Genomic DNA, 26,452 nt, shown 5'->3' with positions numbered 1-26,452 from the left:
CTGTAAAACTCAATTCATTATCTTTAACCTCTGAGCCTCTACTGAGAGAAGAATGGAATACATTACTTACTGGCCGCTCCTCACAGATGTGTGCTAAATTTGTCTGTGACACTTCAATTCCAGTTTCTGCTGCTAAAACATAATACAGCAAAGCTTCATGCCTAAAAATAGATGATTAATAATGAATTTCATATAGTGGCTCTTACTAATACGCAGAGAACCTTATATTCAAACAGAAGAGGGCACAAAATAAGCAGTTTTTTAAAACCACAAAATCATGAGTTTTCCCCCCCTTTAAATAAATACTGTTGTTAAAAATACTGCCGGCACTGATTTATTTTCTCTTAAAAGCGGAAAGGACAGATAAGGCCTGGAGCTCCTCGATGCAACAGCTACCTCTACTGGTTGAACGGCATGTGGCCATGCTGCCTGGGAACTGTCTGCAGGTCCTAGGTTCTTGAAGCCTTCCTTACCTTCATCGTTTATGATGAGCGGTATTAAGAAAAATCCCCGAGCTTAAAGCTCTCTGTTTCATGAAAGGCTTTCTAAGGTCTTAGGGTTCTGAAGAAGCTTAATTAAGTGGGGCTTTTGTTGTGCATTAGAAGCAGGGCAAAAGCAACGTGGTTTAGAAGGGCTTGATAGCAGAGGTTAAAATAGACAAGAAAATAACCATTGAATGCAGCGAGTAATTGCCTAGGATTTCTGCATGGATCTGTGACAAGGGCCTGGGGCTGTGGATATGGCCCTGCATCCATTAATAGAGGAAGGGCCATGAGCACAATGGCTCTGGAGGATGAGGTAGTCATGCCAACGCAAGAAGCATCAATAATATGTGTACGACATGGTCCCACACATCTCACCTGCGGGGTCTATTCAAAAGGGAAAAATCAGAGCTATGTACAGAGACTCCATTGTCAAGGAGTTCATGGGAGGGCTGCTCGCAGAACAATAAGAAAGAAAACAGCAAACATATGTCTGACAACTACTGACTGGTGCAGGGACTCCGTGGTGTGTAGCTCCTTTCAGAGGTGGTCGTTTAGAACAATGTCACAAGATGGTGTCGTGGTGTATGCCCGTAAACCCAGCACCTTCCAGGCAGGAGCAGGGGGGTTCAGAGCTCAAGGGCATTCTTAGCTAACTGGTACATTGGAGGCGAGTCTGGGTTGTATGAGACCTTGTCTCAAAAGCAAACGAAATCGAGGTCTTGGTTGAAATCAATTGCTAGAGTGCTTGCCTACCGTACACAGAGCTCTGGGTTGCAAAAGAAAAGTAAAACCGAGCACACAAAGGCACACACAGATGACGAGCCTCTGAGGCTCTTCGGCCTTAACTCATTTGGTCAGAGTGCATGTAATATTTACTTCCTTCCTTTTAATTACCTGCTTCCTTAATTATGTATATGGCCCAGTTTATGATTAAAAATGAATCATAAGTAGTTGTTTCCAAGGTTTATTTTTTTCACTTGGAGCAGATGATATTGGTGATGCTTTCTTCATTTTTGCTTAGAAAATGGACCGGGGGAAGGGTGGGGAGGGCATGGGTGAGACTAAACCAGGTAAACAGTCTGAAGTCATTGCTTCTAAACAGCTGTGAGCTAGCATCTCTGGGCAGACCATGAAACAGAGAGGTGGCTGGAGAGAGAACTGGGGCAGTCAGACCTTCAGCAGAAACGTAGGCCATGGGCCACCGGGCTGAAAAGGAAGCCAATTCCCAGCCTACGAGAGACCCCCAAGAAGAGGACCCGTTAGCTGATGCCTGCTAAGGAGAGTCAACCAGCTGAGCAGTGTTCCCTGCAAAGACAAGTCCAGAACCCAAAAGCGTACAGTAAATGTCACACAGCCTGAAACAACCATGTTTGGGTACCAGACTCTTCAGAGCAGAGCAGACCCCAGAAAGCCTGTCAGTGGGACCAAGCAAAAAGCTACATCTTTCTGCAACAAGGTTCTGCTCTTACATATTTTCCTTCTCCCTCCCTCCACGTCCTTTTGATATAGGGTTTCATGTATCTGTGCTCCAGGCTGCTCTGAACTTGCTATGTAACTGAGGATGACTCTGATTATTTTCACTTCCTGAGTAATGACATTGCAGGAGCATACCACCATGACTGCTGCCAGGGATCGAACCCTGGGTTTTATGTATGCTAGGCAAGTACTCTACTAACTGAGTTACATCCTTAGACCTAAAGGTCTCAAAAGCTCAAGTTGTTTCAGAGATAGCTGGGATATATTCATGCCTTGGTTTCCACCCAAAAGGGACAAGGGTCAGGTGAGGTGGCACATGCCTATAGTCCCAGCACTCAAAAGGATCTCTGTGAGTTTGAGGCCAGCCTAGTCTACATGGGGTGCTCCAGGATAGCCAGGATGACATAGAGCGACCCCGTCTCAGAATCAGGAAAAGCACAAGGGAAGGACATGATATTGCTTAACAACCCAAGGTCAAGATCTGGGCCGTGAAGAGACAGAATGGGCTCACATTATTAAAACATAATGCGAGGAGCTTCTCTTGAGCAAGAGAAACACCAGCCGGCTGCGAGGACTGAGGACTGAGAGGTGAGTGTGAGATTGATCTTCCTCCTTAAGAACACTTACTAGGACAGAGCTGGTAAGGACAGTACCTCCTCTTCCAAGTGACCTTGGTGATGGGGGGAAGAGAGACTTCTGATGCCCAAATATTACATAAACCCAGAGGAAAGTCAGCAGCATTCTGGAGCACTGCCATCAAGGAAGAACTGAGATCCATCAAAATGAGATGTCTAAACATATCTTTGTCAATATCAGTCTCAACAGAAACCCGCCTCATCTTCCATCTGGCAGAACCAATCACTCAACGCCCATGCGCCTGATGTCATCACATTTCCTACAGTGGTCGTCTCTAGGGATGCGACACTACAGACCAACCTTCCCCGCTTATTAAAACCGTTGCGGGGCTGAGGATAAAGGGCTTGCTGTGCCTGCGTGCGTGAGAATCTGGTGGGGACTGGGAGGGACTGGATACAGGCAGATCTCAGGGACTTGCTGGACAGCCAGGAGAGCTGAAAAGGTGAGCTCTGGGTTCAACAGCACCCTGTCAACAATAGAGGAAAAAAACCCACTTACGCCTCTCACTTCCAAGTGTGTGCATGCCCATACATCACACACACACACGAACACACACACACACACACACACACACACACACACACACACACACACACACTCCTCGGAGACACAGACCTTCCTCCATGTAACCTCCCAGCATTCACTTGACTATCTCCACGGAAATCATGTGAAAGCGTTCATTACATATATTTCTACTCTTGCATTCTGGAACAAACATCGGCTCGTCCCCAGAAGTCCAAAGACAGAGTTCAAAGCTTTCTTGTTTTTCCACAAATATCGTCAAGGCGGAGAAGGGCCAGCAGTATTCCCAAGCACAGACACAACTCTTCCGTGACAGTCGCTATGACAGAAAGGTCGAAAGGGCACACACAAGAAGGAACTCGTGGAGAATGGACTGAGAAACCTTTTCTCCCTTCTCGTCTCAGGCCTGGCATTAAATGTTCCAGGCACTTTCTCCTGGTGATACATCTTCGGAAGAGCTTGTGTGGCCACCTACTGTGAAGCGTGAGTTTGAGCACTTGGGCATGTCTGAATGGGTTCTCAGACAATTAAACTATTGCTTCTGTGGCTTTGGGTGCTAGTGCCTAAAGCAGCGCAAACCAGAAAGATGAGGGAAAAACAAAAACAAAACAAAACAATCAAAACAACTAACATTTTAGGGTCTCTCCTTGGAACTCATTGCTGCATTACAAAACGGTGACTCTCTTTCATCCCCAGGTCCATGTGCCTCCTTGTCTTGCAGCAAGCCAACTATACGCCGGCCGACACGGAAGGGTAAGTACTTGGGGTGTGCTGAAGACAAAGGGCAGTCAAACTCACAGCTCGAAGACAAAATACCCACGAATAAGGCAGCCTGAAATGAAACAGGACAGCTGGCCCTTCTAGGGTCCGAGGACCGCCTCGGGCATGACGACATAATCTCCCAAGATATGTCAGTGCAGCCGAAGCCCCCTTCCCCATCACGGTCTTCTCTTAAACAATTCCACATAAATCTTGGAACAACAGAAAAAAGCCACAAGCACAGCAAACTGACACATGTAATTTGGAAATAACGTCCAGAGGCTGGGGACATTGATGGATGCCTTAGTTCTATTACAGCAAAATAGAAGATACCTCAGAGTTGGAGGCTGGGAGAAGCGCATGTCTCTTCCCTGTTTGCCCCTGGGGAGGGCTGGGAGGACAGGATAACTTAGAAGCACTTTGCTGCAAATATATTTTGACAAAATCTTCCCACTGTGATGGATATAGACGATTTTTTTTTCCTGTCAGACTAAAGCTTCAAATCCAAACTGATTGCGTCAGCTGTACTTAGCATCAGGATTAAGACTGGCAAGGACAACAAGGGGCAGAGATGCGTGGATGACGGGCAGGACAGCAACGGGAAGACATTTCAGGGAACAACTAGCAACGCTGTGTAAGGCTGCGCCGGCAACAGGTGCCTAGCAGAGACCCAGGAACCCCACTGGCAAGCTTAATTGTCAGCAGGTCCTCCAGCCCAAACTTCAAGCCACACGGAGCTTCAAGACGACAAAGAAAAAACACAGACATGCATTAATGTGAGAACCTTGGCATGTGACCACCGAGGATGCGCCGCCATGCTACCCAGAGGCGGGAATCGAACTGTAGAAACAGGCTAACTTGAAAAGCAGTTGAGTGATTACATATATACTGATTTTAATAATATAAAGGTCAGAAGCAGGCCAAACTAAACGTCCTGCATGTAAACATATCCATATATCCATATCCATAGAAGAATCTAAAAGCAAACAAGACGTACTGGGGTGGTGGTGGAATTCAGTTCGGGAGGGACAGGCAGGTTTCGTCAACAGAGGACCAGAGCAATGCTTCCTCCCCTGCCCCCTCCCCCCAGTCCTTTCTTCCTTCCCTCTCTCCTCTCCCGTCAGCCTCCTTCCCTGTGTGACCCTGGCTGGCCTAGCATTCCCCAAGATCCGCCTGCCTCTGCCTGGAGCGCTGCCATTACTACCACATTCAGCCGTGTCTCCCTCCCTCCTTCCTTTCCCTCCTTGATGAAAGAGCTCACTAAGTTGCCCAGGCTGGCCTTAAAGTGCCCACACAGCCTGGCTGGCCTTGAACTTCAGGGCCCTTTGCCTCGGCCTCCCCGCTCCGAGACAGATCTAGGCCCGTACCATTGTCTTTGGTTCACGTTCACCTCCTTAGATAAGGGAGACCCTGCTGCACTTGACTGTTAGTGTCTGCTCTCACGCCCACGGCACACGCTATTTCACGTGGGTCTCTATTATACAAACAAAGGGGAATCAGTCCGTGGATTCAAACGCGTGGCTCCCTTGGCTTGGATTCTGAACTAGCCCCCATTCCCATCTATGTTACCAGTTAGTAAGAAGGGGCTATCTTGTCACTCATAATCCCATCAAGCCATGTTTCTCTGGCTTGACTAGATTTGATTCAAAAGTTGCTCTCGTTGCAAACGGAATGGCTTAAAAATTTCCAATTGCACAAGATTGGTTCTGTTTTTGTTTGCTTGTTGTTTTTTTTTTTTTTTTTTTTTTTTTTGTCTGCTTGTTTCTTTACTTCTGCTACTGCAATATTCTCTGCTAGAAACTCTGCCCCCTGCAGGCTAAGCGGACACTGCCCATCCTTCAAGGCTGCGGTCTCCCTAATTCTCTGGACAAGGCTGTCCCAAGCCTCCCAAGCCAGGTAGCATCTTTCCCTCATCATCCAATTTTCCAAAGCCCATGCCATGGCTCTTCATCCAGTCACCTCAGTTAACTCATTCAGGAGTTTCTGGGTGCTTCTCAGGGGCTCCCCTGTGCAGGGCACTGTGATGCCGACTGTTCAGCTGGCATGCTAGGAACAGGCATACCCCATGATGGACAAAACAGGGAAGGACCGGGCAGGATTCCTGGGTAGAAGCAACCGTAAGCGCAGAGGCTTGGAGTCAGACTGAACTTTGGCCTTGGGAGAAAAGACACGTGGAAGAGGAGAGGCAGCCAGCAGTCTGAAGTGTGACCTCAGCCATCCTCGTGGCCTAAATGCAAGGTGTCCTGCATTTAGGCATTACACTAAATCTTTTTTTAAAAAATAATACTTTGTATTTTTGAAAGTTCCATACTGTTCGGTTTTTAAATAAAAAATTATTTTTAATTTTTATTATTTTTAATTATATCTATGTGGAAATGTGCACATGACTGCAGGTGCCCACAGAGGCCAGGGGAATGATATTCCTGGAGTTGGTGGTGAGTTGCCTGATGTGGGTGCTGGGAGGTGCATTCAAGTCCTCTGGAAGAGCAGGACATGCTCTTTAACCACTTAGCCATCCCTCCAGGCTACTACAGTGAATCTTAACAGAATCAGGGTTGACCCGCGGTGGGGGGGGGGTGTAGGGGAGCGCACACTCACAGTCTCTTCCCCTGCCAGCCACAGAGTGTAGGGGGAAACTCCTTCTAGGGCTGGATTTTAAGAAAGAAAACACACTAGGCCCAACCTATTCATCTAATCCTTGTGGCAAGTTCTAAAATGTGTGAGCTCAAGTGCTTTGTGAAGTTTAATTCAAAAGCAGGCAAGAAAACAAACCCTCTGTATGGAAAGTCAGGCGCAGACATGAGTGTGTTTACAGGCGTGTTCCTCTTTGAGGAAACCGCCACAAAGGAATGCTTTGATAATTGGGTGTTTAGTTCACCCTGAGAAGCTTGAGAGAAGAGAAGGGAGGTTAAGGTTGGATTTGAGAGAGGTGTTTTTTGTTTGCTTGTTTTTGAGACAGGGTTTTTCTATGAGCTTGGAACTCACTGTGGAGACCCAGCTGGACTTGAACTCACTATTATCTTCCTGCCTTGGTCTCCCAGAGCGCTAAAGTATGCACTGCCACTCCCAGCTCTGGGTTTGAGGTTCTTACGAACTCAAGTTCATTTGGGAATCAAGATAACACAGGGCAGAAAGGGTGAGGTGTGTTCACAGCTGGGGACAGTTATTTCATTTAAAGAAATTTCTTCACGATGGTGCATGGGGAAGCTATAGATAATGAACAGTTCCAGGATGACAAAACAAACATTTGTATTTGGTGCTTTTCCAAGAGTCTCATTTTCCAGCACGCTTTGATTTAAGATCCTTGCTCACTGATGTGTTGGTTCAGCTATGGATTGAAAGGGGAAAATGGCATCCTTTTGGGCCCTTGGTTTTATTTTTAATTAAGGTTCATATCAGAGTGTGATCTATTCTAGGTCTGGTCTAATGTCTTTGAGGCAGTGGACCGAAGGGATTTCTGATGATTTGCATATCCATTTTTGTTATTATGGAAATACCCAGATCATTTAGGCAATAAACCAGCCAAGAAAATGCGGCCTGAGGGAGCAAAGATGGAGAGCCAGAGTCCACAGAAGGAAAGAGAATGGGGAAAGAAGGCAGGTGGCGTTTGAAAGCTGCCCGGCGATTTATGATCACCAAACAGTGACAGAGATGGAGAGTATCTCATCTCTTCAGGACAGGGTGGGTTACCCATGGCAAGGTGAGGAAAGGGAGCATCAGTCAGTTAGTGACATCCAACAACCCTGTGGTACCAAGGTGTAGGCAACTATCTGTGAAGGAAAAGGGCAGAGCCTTGACCTTCTACACCGGCCTCTTTTCCCACCAACCAGGTGGATATGCTAGGCTTTGAGTGGCCTGGCGGGGTGAAGGTGGGTCTTCCCCAGAACTGCCTGTGTCGTTCCTAACTCTACAGCCAAGCAGAACAGGTTTGAAGGAAAGAGAAATCAATGTACGTGTGTGTCTCTCAACTTGATGAATGTGGACACTCCCCCCCAGAGAACTAATTTTTGTGTATAATTAAACATGGAAATGCAATGTTTTCCAATCAACAGCCAATCAGCCTGTGTGGCTCTGAATAGCATTACTGGGAGGCTGTGATTTCCCTGCAAATTGCCTTTAGGGGGTTACATTTTAAGTTCCCCCCGCTAAGACTATACTGACAGGTTGAATGTGGAGGGCTGAGGAAGTTCACTCTGATGTGGGTCCTGGGCTTACCACAATCCCTCCAGGTAGGCGTTGAGGCCTCTGCGAATGACATGACCCAAGTATCCATTTTTCTCAGCCACGTGCTTTGCCCATCTGAAAAAGAAAGGCAAGAGAAGGGAAAACATGCGGGCTGCAGCAGATTAAATAATCACCTTTCCTCATATGATCGCCGTAAATCCCACTTGGGGAATATTTTCCTGTTTGAATTTTTATAAAGCAACAAAGCAGAACAGAATATTAAGAAGGTAAAGAGAATGCATTTGGAGAGCTCTTGTTCAATGTCCTTGTTTACAAATGCTGAGTAGCAGCCTGCTATGGAAACAAAGACCCATAATGCACATAATGTAAAATTCTACTGCTATAGAAAGACATCTCCACCCAGGGTGCCATAGCTGCTCTTATTAAAACAGGTTCACTAGAGCTATTGGACAGCTCAGAGGTACAACAGTGGCTTAGGACATGCCGGGCTTTGGGCTCAACCCCTGGTACTAGGAAAATAAACAAATAAATACATTTACTGCTATACTAATGAGAATGTTTGACTCATAAGCTCAGATGTTTGACTACTTGGTCCCCAATTGATGGAACTGCTTGGGAAGCATTAGGAGGTGTGGCCTTGTTGCAAAAGGTGTGTCCTAATGGGTTGGGTTTGAGGTTTCAAAAAGCCTCCAGCACTTCACTTCTCTCTCTCTCTCTCTCTCTCTCTCTCTCTCTCTCTCTCTCTCTCTCTCTCTCTCTCTCTCTCTCCCCATTGTTCTTGTGGCTCAAACTGTGAGCTCTCAGCTACTGATCTAGCACCATGCCTGCCTGCCTGCCACGCTCCCCACCATAGTGGTAATGAGACACCTCTGAAATTGTGACACCCCAAAACTCTTTCTTCTATAATGTGCCTTGTTCATGGTGTCATATCACAACAATAGAAACCAACTAAGACATATGATGATAAGGTTTCTTTGTTTTAAGTCTGCCCCCTAATGTATCCAAGAGGGGTTTATTAACAATGGATTACTGTGTTGAGATCTGTAGACTTAAACCACTAAAAAAAAAAAAAGTATAAAATTTTGCCAGATGTGGTGTGGTACACAACTTTAATCCCAGCATTTGGGAGGTAGAAGTAAGAGAATTTCTGTAAGTTTGCTACCAGCTCAGTCTACATAGTGAGCTCCAGGACAGGTAAAACTACATAGAGAAACCTATGTCAAAAACCAAAACCAAAGAAATAAAAGGTATAAAAATGAATAGCTACAAGTTAATGGGGGGGGGATAGAATAACTTATAAAACAATTGATTAATACAAAAGAGGAATAAGAAAAGAGAAAATCAAAGATGGGAAATGAACCAGATAAGGTAAATAGGAAATAATAAAATAATATATTTTAAAGGTTTATTTATTTTATTTGGTGTGTATAAGTGTTTGCTTACACATCTATATGTATACCACATGCATGCCTGGTGCTCTCTAGTGGTCAGAGGCACTGGATTCCCTAGAACTGGAGTTGTAGATGTCTATGAGTCCTCAGGGGTGTCCTCTGGAAGAGCAATAAGTACTCTTAACCACTAAGCCATCTCTCTAGTCCTAAGTATTAGATTTTAAAACCAAGTGTATCTACAATTGCACTAAATGTAAATGGACTAAATATGCCAATTAAAAACTAAAACTGTCAGATGGGATACTTTGTATATACAACTCAACTCTATGCTGCCTATAAGAGCTATACAATAAAGAAAAAAGTGATACATTAAAGGACAGAGAACCAATTAAAGTAAATGAGACTAAGTTAACAGTGCCCATTAACAGAGATAACAAGAACACTGTAAAATTATGAGTCATAGAAAAGCAAAATAAATCTATGTGATCCAATTACATAAACTCACGTTACACAGCACAAAACTGATAAAACTCTAAGGAAACAAGTTAAGTCTATATACACAGAGAATTCGAACACATTTCTTTCAGTAAATGACTTAACAAGCAGAACAAGGAAAGCCAGAAGAAATACAGAAGGTCTAAACAATGCAATCACCAAACTTGGTGTAGCGATGTATGCAGACATACATTGCTTGTACCCATACATACTCGTACCCAACCAGTTTAGAAGAGCCTGTTTTTAAAGAGAGCAGAAAGCATCGACCAAATTGTCCACACGCTGCTCACCGAGCATGCTCCAGCGAGTTCCCAAGGACTGAGGTTGTTGGGTACTGCAGACCACCAGACCCTGAATTTTCTGTAAACAATTTGTTTTCCTCTGCCCTGAGCAGCCTGCAGCTGCTCTGAGTACAAGACCCTGATAGCAGGGGAGTGATTTCTGATGGGTCTGCAGGGAAATACCCTGAGAGCTGGGGCGTGGCCAGAGCCCTATATAAGCTGCCCCTGAGCACAATAAAGTTGGTATTCTTGGCATTCTTGTCTCAGGGATGACCTGTGTCCCGCATCTCTGTCTATGTGCCTATGTGCGTGCGTTTTTTAAATCTCCAGCCTGGTTCCCGGCTACCGCGCATAGCGCGTAGACCATAGAGCAGACACGGGAGGGCTTTACATGAGGTCACTGCAAATACATTCTCTGATCATCATGGACAAGAGTACTGAGAAAATCTTGACAGAGTGAATGTTCACCCCAAATACCCTACATTACAATGAGAAAGGGCTTCAAATTAGCCTGCGTTTTATCACTTAAGGTGAGGTCAGATGGATTTGATCCCAACTATCTTAGGAAAACATCCTTTAAGGGAGTCAGGCTACAGGTGAGATGGAGCCAAAGGCAGGGCCAGTCATGTTTTCTCTCTTCTATAAAGGGTGAGAGATAAACTTCGTAGGTCATAAATGGTTTTTCTTTGTTTGCTTTGTAACCTGTTAAAAATGCAGAAAGCTTCTAAAGCCCTGCAGGGCAGGCATAAGAGGCATCTCATCAGAGAGCCACAAAAGGCCAGACTCTGAAAAGCATTTTGGGTAGGCAAGACTTGAAAAAGGTGCCTGCTGGGTGGCTCAGTGGGTGAGAGCATTTGATGATCTTACAGAGGACCTGGGTTCTGTGCCCGTGTGAGGCTTGACACTGTTTACAACTCTCGTCCAGGGGATCTGATGCCCTCTCTCGACCACTGTGGGCAGTGCAGTCACATGGAGTACAGATTTACATGCAGGCAAAAAAACACATGAAGTAAAAATAAATGAATCTTTTTTTAACACAGGCTGCCTCGCCAATCTTCAGGAAGTTATTGCAGGATATGTTCCAACAAAACTCTGGGAGGAGGACTGAGAAAGACAAGGGCCAGCCTGGAGTGTCAGAACACTGGCAAAAACAGAAGGAAGGAGAAGCCCCAATGTGGGGGCAAAGTCAATCTCAGGATCACAACCCAAAACGGAGCCCCCACAAAGGCTCCAGGAGAAACACCGTGAGAAGATTAACTTAATAGAATAGACCCAATGTAACAGACCCAATGTGCCTGGGCACACTGAGTGGGGGTTTAAGTGACAGGAGAACTGGATCAAGAATACAGTAATATGATGGGACTGGAAAGATGGCTCAGCAATTAAGAGCACTGACTGCTCTTCCAGAGGATCCGGGTTTGGTTCCCAGCACCCACATTATTGCTTACAAACACCTGTAACTCCAGTTCCAGGGTATCTGACAAGCTCTACCAGTCTCCTTGGGCACCAGGCACACATGAGGTGTGCAGACAGATGTGCAGGCAAAGCACCCATCCATATGAAATAATAAAAATTAAAACTAAATAAAGGTTTATTTTTTCAAAAGAATATGGAAGTGATACATAGAGAGAGAAGAAAAAATAATAATTCCTCAATAGAAACCTATGTAAGAAAGAAAAACCTAGGATAGTATGATTCAGGGCTTAGTCATATGAACTCAACCCTGATACTATTCTCACCAAGACTAAAAAGTCCCAGGGAAGATGGCAGCAGCCAGGAAGCCTTGGGGTGCTGGGGCCTGGGAGGCAGCAGAGAAATGCCTTCATTCTCCCGGGGAGCACCACCACCACACAAGGCCTGTTGTGAGAACACTGAGACCGGCGGGGAGAGCGTGCTGCTTAGAGATGGAGGAAGAAGAAATAACAGCCAGACTGTGCCACGCTCCAGGGGCCAGGAACTGGAGTGGAGGGTGGGGACTGGGATTGCTTGTTTTGTCTTGCTGATTTTTTTTAATTAAAAAAAATTAAAATACTCTGCTTGTCAAGTATTTGGTTTTCTTTTTAATTTTAATTTTATGTGTTTTAATTTTGTGGATGTTTACTTACATGTATATCTGTGTAATGCATTTTGGGGAGGTTCAAAGAGGGCATTGGATCCCCTGGAACTGGGACTATAAATGGTTATGAGTAGCTATGCGGTATTTAGACTCAAACCTAAGTCTTCTGCAGGGGCAACAAGTGCTCTTAACCTCTGAGCCCTCTCTGCAGCCCCAATTATTTGGGTCCCCCCTTTTAAATCTACAGGCATGTATAAATGATAAATGTAAAAACTGAATTTTAAAAAGTTCAATGAGAGATAAAGAAATAATCAGTAAGGGGAGGGGAATGAGAAAGGAGCAGGAGAGAGGGAGGAGGGAGGGAAGAGAGATATCCCTTTTGTCAGGCAAGGTGAGTAGAGGATGTGGCTTTTCAATGGTAGGGGACATTTGGCAGATTCTTACACAACGGCTTTCTCGGGATCTCTAGGGAAGGTCTCCAGGTTGCCCGTGATATAGTAAAGAGAACACCACAGCGTCCCTTCGATGTGCCCTCCTTGGGCGGCCTTGTGGAAGTATTCACCAGCCAGCGTCTGTAACGAGATGAACAGGAGCCCCCTCATTAGTGCAGAGCCCTCCTGGCCGCAGCGTCTTCAGCACAGCCGAGGTTGCACACACGATCACAGGCTTATGTCTTCTGACACTTCAGAGCAAACCAGGTCAAGAGAGAGCTCCAAACAGGGAGCTCGCCCCAGAGGCCCGGGATAGACAGCCTGGCTGAGAACTATTCTGTTGATTAAGTTTACCCAATAAAGACGACACCTTGCATCCAGGAGCGTGCTGCCACCTCGCTGGGTCCTCACAAAACCTCTGCAGGCTTGATGGCGGCGTGTGACAGGAGTCGCGCGGGGTGAGAACTCCAGCATTTGCTTTCATAACCTCACTTAATACCTTCCTTTACGCTCATGCACTTCTAGTGCGGAAGTGAGAATTAGAAAGTGACAGGGATTGGATCTACGCTCGCAGATGTGTGGGAGAGCTACCAGACATTTGCAGTGCACCGGGATATCAGCTTTAGTGCAGCCGGGGAGAGGTGGAGGGAAAAGAGAAAACAACCATTTAGGGTGTGTGTGTGTGCACATGTGCGTGCGTGCACACGTGTGTGTGTGTGTGTGTGTGTGTGTGTGTGTGTACTGACTTCCACTGGTCACCAATATTTCTCAGAAGGTAGCGAACTACTGTTATTTTAAAAAGCACGGCCTTTATAAGCAAGAGGGACTTGGGGTTGAATCTCTGCTTGCCGTCTGTGTGGCCTTATTCTTTCCAAACCTCTTTTGTTGTGTTTGGTTTTGGTTTGCTGTTGTTGTTGTTGTTTTCCACAGTACATGTGGCTTCTGAAACCAGACATGGCTGTACACACTTGTAATCCTAGTCCTTGAGGGGTGGAGGAAGGAGGATCAGAAATTCAAAGCTTGCCTTGGCTACTTAATAAGTTACAATGTCATCAGAGGAGACGTTCATGGCCCGCCTTCTAAAGCAGCATCCCCCAATCTCCTCTAGTTCCAGCCTCTTTGTCCCTCTCATTAGGACAGGGACCGGTATGTCCACTGCTGTGTGCCTGGCAGAGGGGGCTATATGTCACAGTTCTGAGTTATGACTCCCATCAGCAGTGTGACCGTGAAGAGAGGGTTCCCACATCACGTCAGGGCCTAGCTCCTGACTTAAACTAAGTATATGACTCTAATGATGCAGAGATCTGGTGGCCCATTCCAGAAGATGGGCACAGACATAGCTGATGTTTCAGAGGCTGGTACACACGAACCTGCCATCTTCCGAACTTCTGAAGTGCTTGGCATTGAGGAAGTGCCCAGGAAGCACCAAACATGGCCTCTGTTCTTTGGTTTGTAAATTTGGTCTCACCTCTGGCAACTCTACCAGCCCTTGGTCCTTTCTGCGTCTTCGAAGGCCAGTTTCCCAGAACCATCTCTTGCTCTCCCAACGTGGATAATTCCCCTTATCCTCTACTCAAGCCTTCCTCTGCCACAAAGACTTCATGGATGCTCTGGCCTTCCTTGGTTCTACTGCCTGGAAGCACTAGGATGAGCTTCCAGTGGCTAAGGTCCTCTCGCCCTCCTCACTGAGCTCCTTGAGGGCACGCCCATGCCTCAGGTCACGTTCTTACACACCTCCCATGCCACCACACCTCCTTTAGGCTGAGCCCTCCCTGGCAAACCTTCCCCAAGCATTCACAACCAGTCACTGGCCAGGCGTGGAGTCCTTTCAGGTTCACTCACCAGATTCCTTCCAGAAACTCCCGGGAAAATGCCATCCAAATACAGGACCCCAAGGTTGTATGATGCATCCGGGTTCCCCATTTCTTCTGCTTTTAACCAGTATTTTGCTGCTTTGGCATAATTTTTCCTGAATTTGTGGTAATACCATCCCAGGCCATTGACGGCCTGATGTAATCCCTGAATTTTAGAACAAGAGGGAAATTATTATTATTATTATTTTAACAAAATCTAAAGCCATCTGGAAGCAGTTGCTGTGGCGGCATTCTTCCCTAGTCTTTTCCTTTCTCTTATTCGAGGGGCAGATGGCACTGGAGAAAAGCTAACTGCTAGACAGCACGAGCCTGCCTGAGAGACTTCCCAGGTGGATTATGCCCGGCTGCTGCTGGGTTTTCTGACTTGCAGCCTCAATAGTGACGCTGGTCCCCAAATCATCTCTCAATGCCTATGGGCTCTTACGCAACACCCCTGCAAATGCCACTCCTCCCCCAGCAGGATCCTGCATGCCCTTCAAATTCATGAGAACCCGGCTGCAGCAGGATGTCTAAGATTGAAACCCGCCCTGGCTGGGATAGTTTCTAGGCGACCCGCCTGCCCATCTGTTGAGTCCTCTGCCCTAAACACCAACAAGCCTCTGAGGACAGCAGCTGTGACAATGCACTTGCACAGCTTCGGGGGCTCTGAGATGAGCTGGCATCTCCAGTTCTGATGGGATTCAGGCTCTGACAGGGACTGGAGCCGCAGACAAGGATGGTGAGGGAAGATTTCAACATGGAGCTGGTAATATCGGCTCCAGGGAGGGAGCTGTTTGTGTCAATCTGTCCTCCAGCGTCCTTGTTCTTCCTGAGTGTATTTCATCGGGGACCCTTTCCTGTTCTCACAGATGCACAGATGATGAAACTCGACTGTCTTGCAGGGCAAGAATAAACCCAAGAGAGCCTCCCGCCCTGCCATAACACACCTGCATGCACACTGAGTTCTTATTTCTCAGTTCTGGGGAAAGATGGGAGGGACCAAGAGTGCCCTTGCGTCTGCGGGCTTGTAAGGACAGTCTCATTGTGGACGTAGGCATTTTAGCCTCCCCTTGCATCCAGGAGGAACTGACATCTTGGTTTTTATCTCCAGCACAGTAGACACTTTCAAACAAGTGCCAGATGGGTGAAATCTGCACTCTGAATGCAGGTGCAAAACAGAACCCTCTACCTTTAAGGTGGAGAGCCATTCCTGCAGGCCATTCAGAATACCCAGACCAAAAGAACCACCTGAGCAGAGTCTGCACATGACCTTCACAGAAGCATTCTTACATGCCTGGGGCAACCTAAACTCTGTACTATAACTCTGTCTAAAGAAGTAATAGACCAAGGCATCCTATAAACTGGCAGCAAAATTCTGGGGACATGATCACAGTAATATCCGAATGGCTTTCCGTTGCTCAGCAGGAGAGAACACAGCCTGATTCCGATGCTTACCACAAGTCGAAAGCTAGCGCTTCTCTGGGAATTGCTCTGGATTCATTTCAGTTCAGGATACCACAGGAAATCCTGTTATATTGCTTAGTACTTAGCCCTTGTTCTGGGCCTCTATTTAACTGAATCAACAGATCTGCCTCTGTGTGTCTCCAAATTCCAAAATTTGAGTTGTAGGCATCTTTCCCCCACAGTCCCTGTCAAACACGAGGCCCCCAGTGAGTCCTTGCCAATGAGAGTGAGAATCACACAGGGCTCAAGGCACAGAGACTCCAAAATGTTTTGTAATCTGAAATAAAGCAGCTGAATGTGAATTCACCACTAGGGGCGCTAAAGAGATGCAACCCTCACACTTGAGGATGCCCTGGACTCAGTACCATCAATGACCACCGTTATTGAGCTGCTTCTCTGTTTCTGTGCATCACTTGGGTTAGGTCAATAGCATGTATGCACATAATAAGCAGGGTCATCATAGCTAAGCACTGGGCTGAGCTCCTGGACTTGAGCTGAAGAGATGGAGGAAGGGTCATGATGAGCAAGAGGGGTCAAGATCATGGTTCGGGAAACCCACAGAGACAGCTGCTTGGAGCTCATGGGAACTCGGGGACTCTGGACTGACAGTTGGGGAACTTGCATGGGACCAATCTAGGCCTTCTGAATGTGGGTGACAGTTATATAGTTGATCTGTTGGGGAGGCACTGGCAGTGGGACCAGAACTTATCCCGGGTGCATAAACTGGCTTTTTGGAGCCCATTCCCTCTGGTGGGATACCTGCTCAGCCTTGATACAGGGTATCAAGGGGGAAGGCTTGGCCCTGCCTCAACTTTGTATGCCAGACTTTGCTGACTCCCCAACAGAGGCCATACCCCCTCTGAGGAGTGGATGGAGGCAGGGAGGAGGAGAAATAGGAGAAGCAGGAGAAGGGAAGAGGAGAGCTGGGGTTGGTATGTAAAATGTAAAAATAAAATAAAATAAAAAAAAAAAACCAGGGTCATGTGCAGTGCTAACACATAGATAGATGAGCCTTCTGAATTTCTGACTCCCTAACTCAAATTCCTCCTCTATGGGGCAGGATGTTCTGAGCTCCCCCAAGAAAAAGAATTGGGAAGAAAAATTAGCATGGTTACTTTTAGAAGCCTTGAGAACAATGGACCGGCCAGGGGCTTAAAGAGTAATAGAGTTCCCTAGCGAGGTGGAGAATCAGACTGGCTTCTAAGAATCTATTCACATGCACATCTGGACACATCTGGTGCCTGTGGGAGCATGGAAGGACTAGTGTTCATGCATTTGGACCTGCATGCACGCATATGTGTGCATGTGTGCACCTGCATGTCTTCTTTCAAGGGATGTCTAGCCTCCAGTGTGCAGGGTTCTCTTGAAACCAGCTGACTGAAGGTACTATTGAAATATAAACAGTGGCAGAGGCAAAAGGATTCATAAAGCTCTGACCTTGGTGAGGATCTTTGTTAACAGCCCATTGCCAAAGCACGAGTAGCAAACGGGAATTGGTCTGAACAGGGTTAACTTTCCAGGAAATTCGGCTTTGGTTTTTCTATTTCAATGGCCTTTCTCCCCATTCAGTTTCGAGGAGCCCCACTGCTTGTTATCAGGGAAGCTCGTGATTGTAATTTTAGCCTTCAAACAAAATCAGCCCAGATTCTATTGGCAGTAAGGTATATTCAGCCTCTGAACGGTGCTGTTTGCATTGTGGGAAGATTATGTGTGTGTTATTACTTAAAAATGACTAGTCGCTGCACGGGGGGACCCCTCCCCACCTCACTTCCACCTCTGCTTTGTGGAAGAAAGCTGGCCCTTTGCTTGCGCAGCTTTCTGAGAGCGTGGGTGTGAGGCGCAGTTCCCTCCCGACAATATGCACGGGTTACCTTGGAAGCGGCTTTCTTCATGAGCTCTAAGGCGAGCCGTCTGTTCTTTTTAACTCCTTGACCCTAAACATTGACAAACAGCAATGGTTACGAGAAAAATGAATCCCGAGTCCCCACAAGCGTCACACAGCGACACCCGCGTTCAATAGAAAATGCTTGCAAACAAACCCTGAACCTTTAAAATTAAAAAAAAAAAAAACAACCCACAATCTTAAGTCTTTCTAGCACCACAGTATTGCGAGATATCATTGTTGCTGTTGTCACCGCCACCACCATCATCATTCTGTTCATGTTTGCAGGAGAGGAACAAGCCCCAACTCCCAGCTCGTCAGCAAGGAACTTCCCTACAACATTAATCATGGTGTGAACTGTGTTCCCATCATTCCACAGGTGCTGGGGGAGAAGCTGTAAGGCAGGTTGGGTGGATTTGGTCATGGGGGGGGCTTTCCTCTGGAATTATCTAATCTGACGCCCAGATAAAAGTATGTTATCTGTGTTGAACAATCAAGAGTTACTGGAAGGTCCCCAGGGTGTGACATTGTGGCTTCCTAATGGGAGTGAGAGTGTGCTGTAAAGGAGACAGGACCCTGAGAAAGCAGTCGCCTGCCTCCAAGGCAAGTGATGGATGCTAAAGGTTCTTTCTAGCACATGGGAGAGCGCCAGCAGAGGTGGCTTGTCCTCTGTATTCAGAGGTGGGCTTTGCAGTTCCTGTTGTCAAAGGACTTTCTAAGGGGTCTAAAGGACTATGTGCAGAAATGGTGGGTCCAAGAGTGGGCAGAAAAGATGTCCCTGAGATCTTGACCCAAGTCTGATGGCAGGAGGGAAGTCGGCTGAAGGTCCCTTGTTGCTCCAAATTTATTCATAATCATGAGTTGATGGAGGACTCTCATTGGGTAATAAAGAAACTGCCCTGGCTTTTTGATAGGTGGAGTAGACAGAACAGAATGCTGGGAAGAAGGGAAGTTAGTCAGATGTCATGCCTCTCCTCTGTGAGACAGACGCCATGGAGCCAGCCACCAGGTCAGACATGCTGAATCTTTCCCGGTAAGACACCACCTTGTGGTGCTATACACATTACTAAATATGGGTTAAAGCAAGATATGAGAATTAGCTAACAAGAGGCTGAAACTAATGGGCCAGGCAGTATTTAAATGAATACAGTTTGTACGTTGTTATTTCGGGTGTAAAGCTAGCCATGCGGGAGTTGGGCGGGACGAAAAGCAGGCCTGCTCGCCTCGTCACTACAGTGAGTCACTTCTACTCTCCCAATGCTTTAGTGGATCTTCCTTAACTCGGAGGAGACTCACAGGGCCACACGACATGGCCATGGGAGGGCTTTCTTCCCTCTGGTTGGCTCTAGAACAACTGGAGCTGGTGATTAACACACCAGGTGATTATGGGCCAGCACCCCCATCACCACATCCAACCAACCATCACAGCCACTGTACAGGGAGCCACTGATCCCCATCCACCTCAGACTTCCCAGAATTCCATAATATGTGAGAATGCGAGGCAGGATTTGAACACATGCAAGCAGGCTAAGTCCCTGACCACCATACTACACTGTCTATTGTGTATGTTTGGTTCTATTCCAAAAAAGTATGACTCCTAACTCTCTGCATAGTATGGAAAAGACGAGGGTTTGCTTAGCTATATATATTTAAGGACCACCGGTAGAAATAAGAATCAAACTGAAGGTTAAATTCTGCCCATGTTTCTACTTAACTATTTAGTAAAACCAAAGTGAACGGTAGAATGAAAATGTTTTTTTTTTCAGAAGTATCCCTGCGCTGTCTAGTTTTATGTCAACTTAACACAAGCTAAAGTCATCTGAGAGGAGCTAAACTCGATTTAAAAAATGTTTCCATAAGATTGGGTTGTAGGCAAGCTTATAGGGCATTTTCTTAATTAGTGACTAATGGGGGGAGAGTCCATTGTGGGTGGTGCTGTCCCTAGGCTGGTTCTAGAAGAACCTGGGTTCTAGAAGAAAGCAGGCGGAGCAAGCCATGGAGAGCAAGTACGTAAGCAGCACCCCTCCATGGCTCCAGGTTCCTGCCCTGTCTGAGTTCCTGTCCTGACTTCCACTGATGATGAACAGCGATAAACCCATTCCTCCCCAACTTGCTTTTGGTCATGGTGTTTTATCAAAGCAGTAGTCACCTTAACTACGACATTGTCATTATGTCATTTAATTAGGCAGAGGCTGAGGACACATCTGTACACTTGGAAGAGTTGGGGAACAAGAGAACACTTGGACTGCCTGAGAAGCATTAGAGGCAGTGGAATAACGGGACATCTAAGCCTGGTAGAACGCAAGGTTCATCTTCCTCACTTCTCCGTTTTGAAGAAATGAAGCAGGACAAAGGCTCACAGAAACACAGCAGATCCCTAAACCCAGACACTCTGCCTTCCAGGGCATTGTTTCCAGCAATCTAGAATTAAATGTTTAATCTAGTATTCTTGTCAGCCTCATCACGTAACTTCGCGAACAAAGCCTTACCATATGCTAATCTGAGCAGTACTGGAAGTTCTTATGTGAGACCAGTGCCAAACGTGGGCAGAGTGTGCGCTCGGTGAACAGCCTATGAATGCCGAGACAGAGGACGACACTGAGTCTAAGCCAAAGTTCCACGATCAGGCAAATGTAAGATGCTCTTGACCGCCTTGGACAAGCCACACCCCCACTCTGGTGTCATCTTTGCATGTGGTATGTTGGGTGCCCTACACAACCAATGCACACCATTGCCTTGACACCCAGTAAGCCCATGAATTCCCATTTCCACGGGAGACCCTTCTATGTGGGCTGTAATTAAAAAGAGCTCCTTGCCAGAAGCGATGCTCTTCCCTGAGATGTGGATAAAAGCTTCCTGCACTGTACTCAGAGATAAATGACAGAATTCGATAGCACTGGCAAAACAAAAACAGCTTTGAGGTCTGGGAAATGGGACCCGAGGAAATATGTCACCCACGGTCACAGATGCCTGTTTGTGCATCCAATTCTACACCATCAGATCCTGGTGAGCAGAAATAGTGCCTGACTCATGCCTCCTTCTTCTCTGGACTTTGCACAGTGTCCAGCCCTAACTCTGGTGGATGAGGGTCTCTCTGCTATCCCATTTCTGTCCTCTGTCTTCCCCTCCAGCATATGAGCCCCCTGAGGCCAGGGATGTGACTCATGCCTCCATATGTCCCTCCACTGAGCGCCGAGGTTGGCATGTGGCCAGCACAGAATGGATGTGTATTAGATAAATACACTGGCATATGGAGAAGATTCAGATAATTTCTGTCAATTTGGTGCCTGGAAAGAGAAGGTCTAGGCCTCAATTTGGAAACCGTAACAACCATTAGATTTTCAGGCTTCAGTAGGGTTTAGAGGATCGAGTTGTAGCGACATCATAGCTGTCAGTGAGTGAGCGGCCACAGCCGTGGATCTGAAAACAGGTCTGGCCAGGCACACAGGTTATTTGATGACATTCATCTGGGAGCATGGGCATAAGGTCCGAGGATTTCCTTCTCAAAGCCAAAGTGTCTCCATTTCCAAGCTCAGGTCTGCAGCCATTCCACCCTGAGTGCACCTGCTCGAGTCTGATTTTGGAAGCTAAGTGGGGTCGAGTTTGATTTGTGCCTGGATGGGAGACTTTTCTGAGATTAGCGATTTTCTACATCTGCGTTTGGGCATGCAGACCACCGCCATAAAGCCAGTCTGCCTGGATCCCTGCCTTAGGGGCAAAATGCATCGGTTGGGTGACCCTGGGTCAGTTACAAAACCTCTCTGTGTCTCTGCTGCTCTATATGTGAATATGACACTAGGACGACCTATAGCACTCCTTGGCCATGAGGATTCAATGTGCTAGTTTATGTGAGGCAAGAAGCAAGTGTCCCGCTCATTGGTGGGAATAATGATTTTCTTGTAAAGGGCACACGTGTGGTACAGATTTTAAACCCCGCTGGTCATATTGTTTCATTCCATCCATGGCCACAAGCATCACCCCAGGATATAAATTTCTTCAATGATATCCACAACGAGGGCAGAGGCAGAACTCTAATACCTGCCCTCTATCTCCTGGACTCTTCTCTGCCCTTCCTCCTTAGACAGCAACCAGGTTCACTCACCCTCCCCCATCACTGGGATCTGGCCCAAGCACACACGCTATTGAACCAGAGACAAATGGGCAGCCCTTATGGGGCTGGCGGCCATGCACCAAGCCAGGAAATATGGGTGTCTCCTTCAGAATGTCACAGAGGTATAGAGAAGCCAGGTGACAAGTGTAAGATTGTCAATTAAAACTGCGCCCAGGGAAGTGCTTCTGACTTCCTTTTCAGCGGTGTCCCTTTCCATCACAGGTGACAGCAGCTTGTTCTAAGACTCCCTGTTTGCCTGCACGCCCACAGGAAACGTCTCAGGATGTCTATTATCAGAATCGAACCATTTTAGACCAGATTACGTGATTCCTACCTTGAATAACACGATGGCGTAGTCATAGATCAGTGCAGGATCCTCTGTCTCCAGGGCCCCCTTGGCGTACCACTCGATGGCAGCCTCTGGATTCTTGGCCACTCCTTGCTGTCCCCAGAACAGCATCTGGGCCAATCGTTGCTTAACGACAAAAGTGATTTAGAACAGTGAGTTTCCTGGGTAATGTTTCACACTTGAGGGAGTGGGCGGGCCAACCTAATGTAAAATATTCTAGGTTGAATGGTCAGCCACCAAAGAGACATCTGTATCACCCCTCAAGGCTCAGGGAATGTCTTAGAAGAAGAGGCAGAAAGAACGCAAGAGCCGGAGGAAGCAGTGGGGATAAGTGTGTGTGTGTGTGTGTGTGTGTGTGTGTGTGTGTGTGTGTGTATGCTTGTGCGCGCGCGTGCGCATGCGCGTGTAGATGTGTGCTGTCATAGGTCTGGGAGTTGGCTCTTTCTTTCTACCATGTAGATCCCAGAGAACAAAGTCAGATAAGCTGGGTATCAGCTGAGCCATCTCACCAGGCCCCTCCACTTTTTAAGGTTTATTTATTATTTTTAAGGGCATGTGCGGGTACCCAAGAAAGTCTGGGTGCACCACAGGCATGCAGGAGCTGCTGGTAACCAGAAGAGGGCATCAGATCCTCTGGAACTGGAATTACAGGCAGTTGGGAGCCACCATGAGAATACTGGGAACTGAACCTGGGGTTGCTGCAAGAGCAGCAAGTGCTCTTAACTGCTGAGCTGTTGCTCCAGCCCTCCACGACACCTGTCACTCCTGACGTCACAGCAGCTGTCATTACCTGCATATGGCCTCAATAAGAACAGGCCTCTAAACACTCCATCACGGAAGGGCGAGGGGTTCGTGGGTCCTCACCCTTCCCTACGTTAACAGCTGATGAGGGATGGAGAGATACTGTCTCCAGTGGTGCCCATGCTCCTGTAAACAACCGTCATGAAACTCAGAGGTTTCCCCTTCCTATCCCTCCTTTCCTCTCTTTCTTTTCCTCTCCTTTTCCTTCCTCTCTCTCTCTCTCTCTCTCTCTCTCTCTCTCTCTCTCTCTCTCTCACACACACACACACACGTAGAAGGGAACTAGTTGGCAAAAGGAAAAGAATTAGTGGGAGGATGGAGGAGTGAATAAAATTGAAATACATTATGCATATGTATCATAATGAAACCCATATTACATAATTAGTATGTGCTAATAATAACATATAACACGTTTTAGGTGGAGAATAAAGACTTAAACACACTATTTTCAGACAGGGGGAGGAGCCTGAAGGCATATTTGCATAAATACAAGCTACAACACACATGTATGTTCTTGTCTCCTGACAGCTCCTAGCCTTCCTCTCATGATGGATCCGACCACAGAGACAGCAATGTGCACAAGAGATCAGACATTGGGAAAGGTCCCAAGACAGACCTCCTTGCTGGCTGCTGACAAAACGGCAAAGGCAGTACCTCCTACAGAGTCTGGTTCTGGGGTCACTAGGCATGTTCCAGCCAGTTCTGGTTCTGGTCCAATACACATACACACACACACACACACACACACACACACACACACACACACACACCACAAGGCTTTACCTAGCACTCTCAAAAATTCCCAGAAGCTTGTGCATATAGATTTGCTGAAGGGAATAAGTAAGTGTCCACTGCTAAAAGATCACTGTGAGCTCTGGAGCCCCCAAGCAAAGGAATTTCTATAACTAACTACTCCCTACTGGAAGGACAGCAGGCCAGGGTTATAAAACCAAGAATGGGGGCAGGGGTCCCCTTTGTTAATCATTTGGCCCCATGTGGGCCCCTTATTGTCTGACCTTATTTCTGCTCCCACACCAATACCTTCAGTATCTAGCAAAGACAGTCTCAACTAAAGTGCCAGGAAGATCTCTAGGGAGTACTAGGAGATGGAAGATCTCCAGGGAGCACTAAGAGACATGAAAGCTCTCTAGGGAGTATCAGGAGACTGATTTGTTAGTGACTCTGACTCTTGTCCCTTCCCTATCTCTGCTACTCCTACCATTCAGCAGTGCTGGAGCCTCCTCCCCAGCCTAAAGTGCTCCCCAGGAGCACTCATCCATTGGGAAAAAGGCTTCTGGTGAAGTCAGTCTCAGCAAACTGTAGCTGAAGACTTTTCATCGGCTGCAAATCAGACTCCTAAAACTCTGCTCAGAGAAGTCAGATGCTCGAGAGACAAGGTCAGTCTCTCTGGCTTGACACTCTGTAAACAGTGATTGTTCTCCAGGCTGAACACACGGCCATCTATTTTTTCCCACTCAAGCTGTTTCTTGTTTGCTGTCTATCTGATGCACGCACTAACAGGAGTCTTTAAGGGTGCAGATACCCTGGTATCTTCTCTTCCTGGTTAGGTGGGAAGACTACACCCCAGCCTCTTGAACTTGAGAATGACCATGTGATATGCTCTGGGACTTGGGCCCCTTGTGAACAGAAGTGTTGCCCGCTTGGCTCAGACGTGCCATGGCTGTGGCTCTGACAATGATGTTGGAAGTATGTGGAGAAGCCCCACTCATCCACCTAGGTTCTAAGGCTGCAAGAAAGAGTTCCGTGGGACACGGTTGCAAGCAGAAGACACAGCAGCATTGCTTCAAGCCACCGGGGATGGGGCAGTTTTGTTACTGAAGCAAACCCTCATCTGAGATGGCCGACAGACTCGCTAAGGCGGGCCTGTGCTTACCTGTGCTGCTGCGTTGCCGCGGGTGGCTTCGTGCTTCAGCCACATAAAGACATCGCCATCCTCTTTGGTTTGGACCTTGAGTGTTTCATCATCTTTGAGTCTAATAGTTTCAACATACGCCTAAAAAGAAAGGAAGTAAAGGAAAAGGGGAGGAGGGGGAGAGAGGAGACCATGAGCTCGCACAGACATGATGCTGTCAAACCAGCAATTGGTCAAGCGAAAGCCATAGGAATAATTTAAATCTTAGGCGTGACTGCATGGTCACGGGAGCGAATTATTTTTAAACGAGTATACCACATCCTGCAAGCCTGCACTGTTATTTGTGCCTATCGAAGTATTTGGGGAAGCCAGGATTTTTTTCTCCACCCCCCCCCCACTTCACTATTCCAAGCTTGTTTGAACGTCTGCCTGATGTCACGGTTCTCAGAACCTGTTCCCATTTCCAACAGCATAAAAAAATGTTATTTTCTAAGTATGACCTTAATTTTTACTGAAGCATCCTTATCTGACATAACTAAACATGTTTATTTCACGGTTTCAGTAATTGTCTGCTATAGCCCCAAAGTTAGAAATCTACTAAAAGATTTCTGAAAAGAAGCAAGCGTACTAAACTCGAAGACGATGAGGTGGGATGTTCCATATGCTCTAAAGATGAACCCGGAGGGAAAGTTCACAGGGTAGTTTGAATTTGCACACAACCAGTCAGATGTTTGACCTCTTTGGAGAAGAGCATACAGTGTATACATTCTGGCCGTGTGTTAGAAACCAGCACCCACTGTTCTGTGGACTGCTCTCATATATGACGGAGTGTGCGCAGCACGCCATGAGGGGGCCCTGGAGTAAGCGACCCATGCTCTGCCAAGCCACGGGCAGGTGTGAGAAATCGGTAGCAAAGCCTCAGAGAATGAGGAGCCAGGCCTGATTTCCCTTCTGACTGCCTTTGTTTCTTGAGAAAATTATTCAGTCACAGTTTCTGGTCCGTAGCTCCATTGCTTAGACTGTCTCCCAGCGGCTTTCTAAGTTGGGTCTGTGTGGGGTCCAGTGTCCCTTTCAGGAGCACTAGGGGACTGAGGAGTCCTGCAAGGCTCAGGACCAAGCTAAATCCATTCCTGCCACGTTCAGTGTAGAAACAATAGAGGGCCTCTTCTTTTCATTGAAATCGACTATGGCGGCGGAGTGTCTAACAGGTCTTCATTCAAACCACCGCCCCCAGCCCTGATTTACAGACAAAGTAACAAACCGAGGCTCCTAAAGTGAAACACGAATTCCAGCTCCAGCTGCTCTGCCCTGAAAGCCAGGCTAGCGCAGAGATCCTCCACCCTAGCAACATCACCCTCCGGTGAGAAGACCCTGCAGTCTCAACTGGGAGAGAGTCGGGGTG

At 47.0% G+C, this 26,452-nt stretch overlaps 1 protein-coding gene across 1 annotated transcript in view; it reads right to left on the bottom strand.

Moving 5' to 3' along the window:
* The window catches only part of Sel1l3 (SEL1L family member 3), a 112,269-nt gene that overhangs the window by 17,619 nt on the left and 68,198 nt on the right, over positions 1-26,452 (bottom strand). Inside the window, exons 12-18 of the mRNA XM_038323371.2 lie at positions 25,072-25,191; positions 22,362-22,502; positions 17,906-17,968; positions 14,560-14,736; positions 12,731-12,858; positions 8,094-8,177; positions 71-161 (exon numbers count right to left, since the gene is read on the bottom strand). Coding sequence (XP_038179299.1) covers positions 71-161; positions 8,094-8,177; positions 12,731-12,858; positions 14,560-14,736; positions 17,906-17,968; positions 22,362-22,502; positions 25,072-25,191 — 804 coding nt within the window. The remainder of the gene's footprint in view (positions 1-70; positions 162-8,093; positions 8,178-12,730; positions 12,859-14,559; positions 14,737-17,905; positions 17,969-22,361; positions 22,503-25,071; positions 25,192-26,452) is intronic.

Source organism: Arvicola amphibius, chromosome 1, assembly GCF_903992535.2.
Source record: "Arvicola amphibius chromosome 1, mArvAmp1.2, whole genome shotgun sequence".
NCBI classification, from domain to species: Eukaryota; Metazoa; Chordata; class Mammalia; order Rodentia; family Cricetidae; genus Arvicola; species Arvicola amphibius.
Note: the sequence above shows the minus strand (reverse complement) of the source record. Positions and strands in the feature narration are given on the sequence as shown.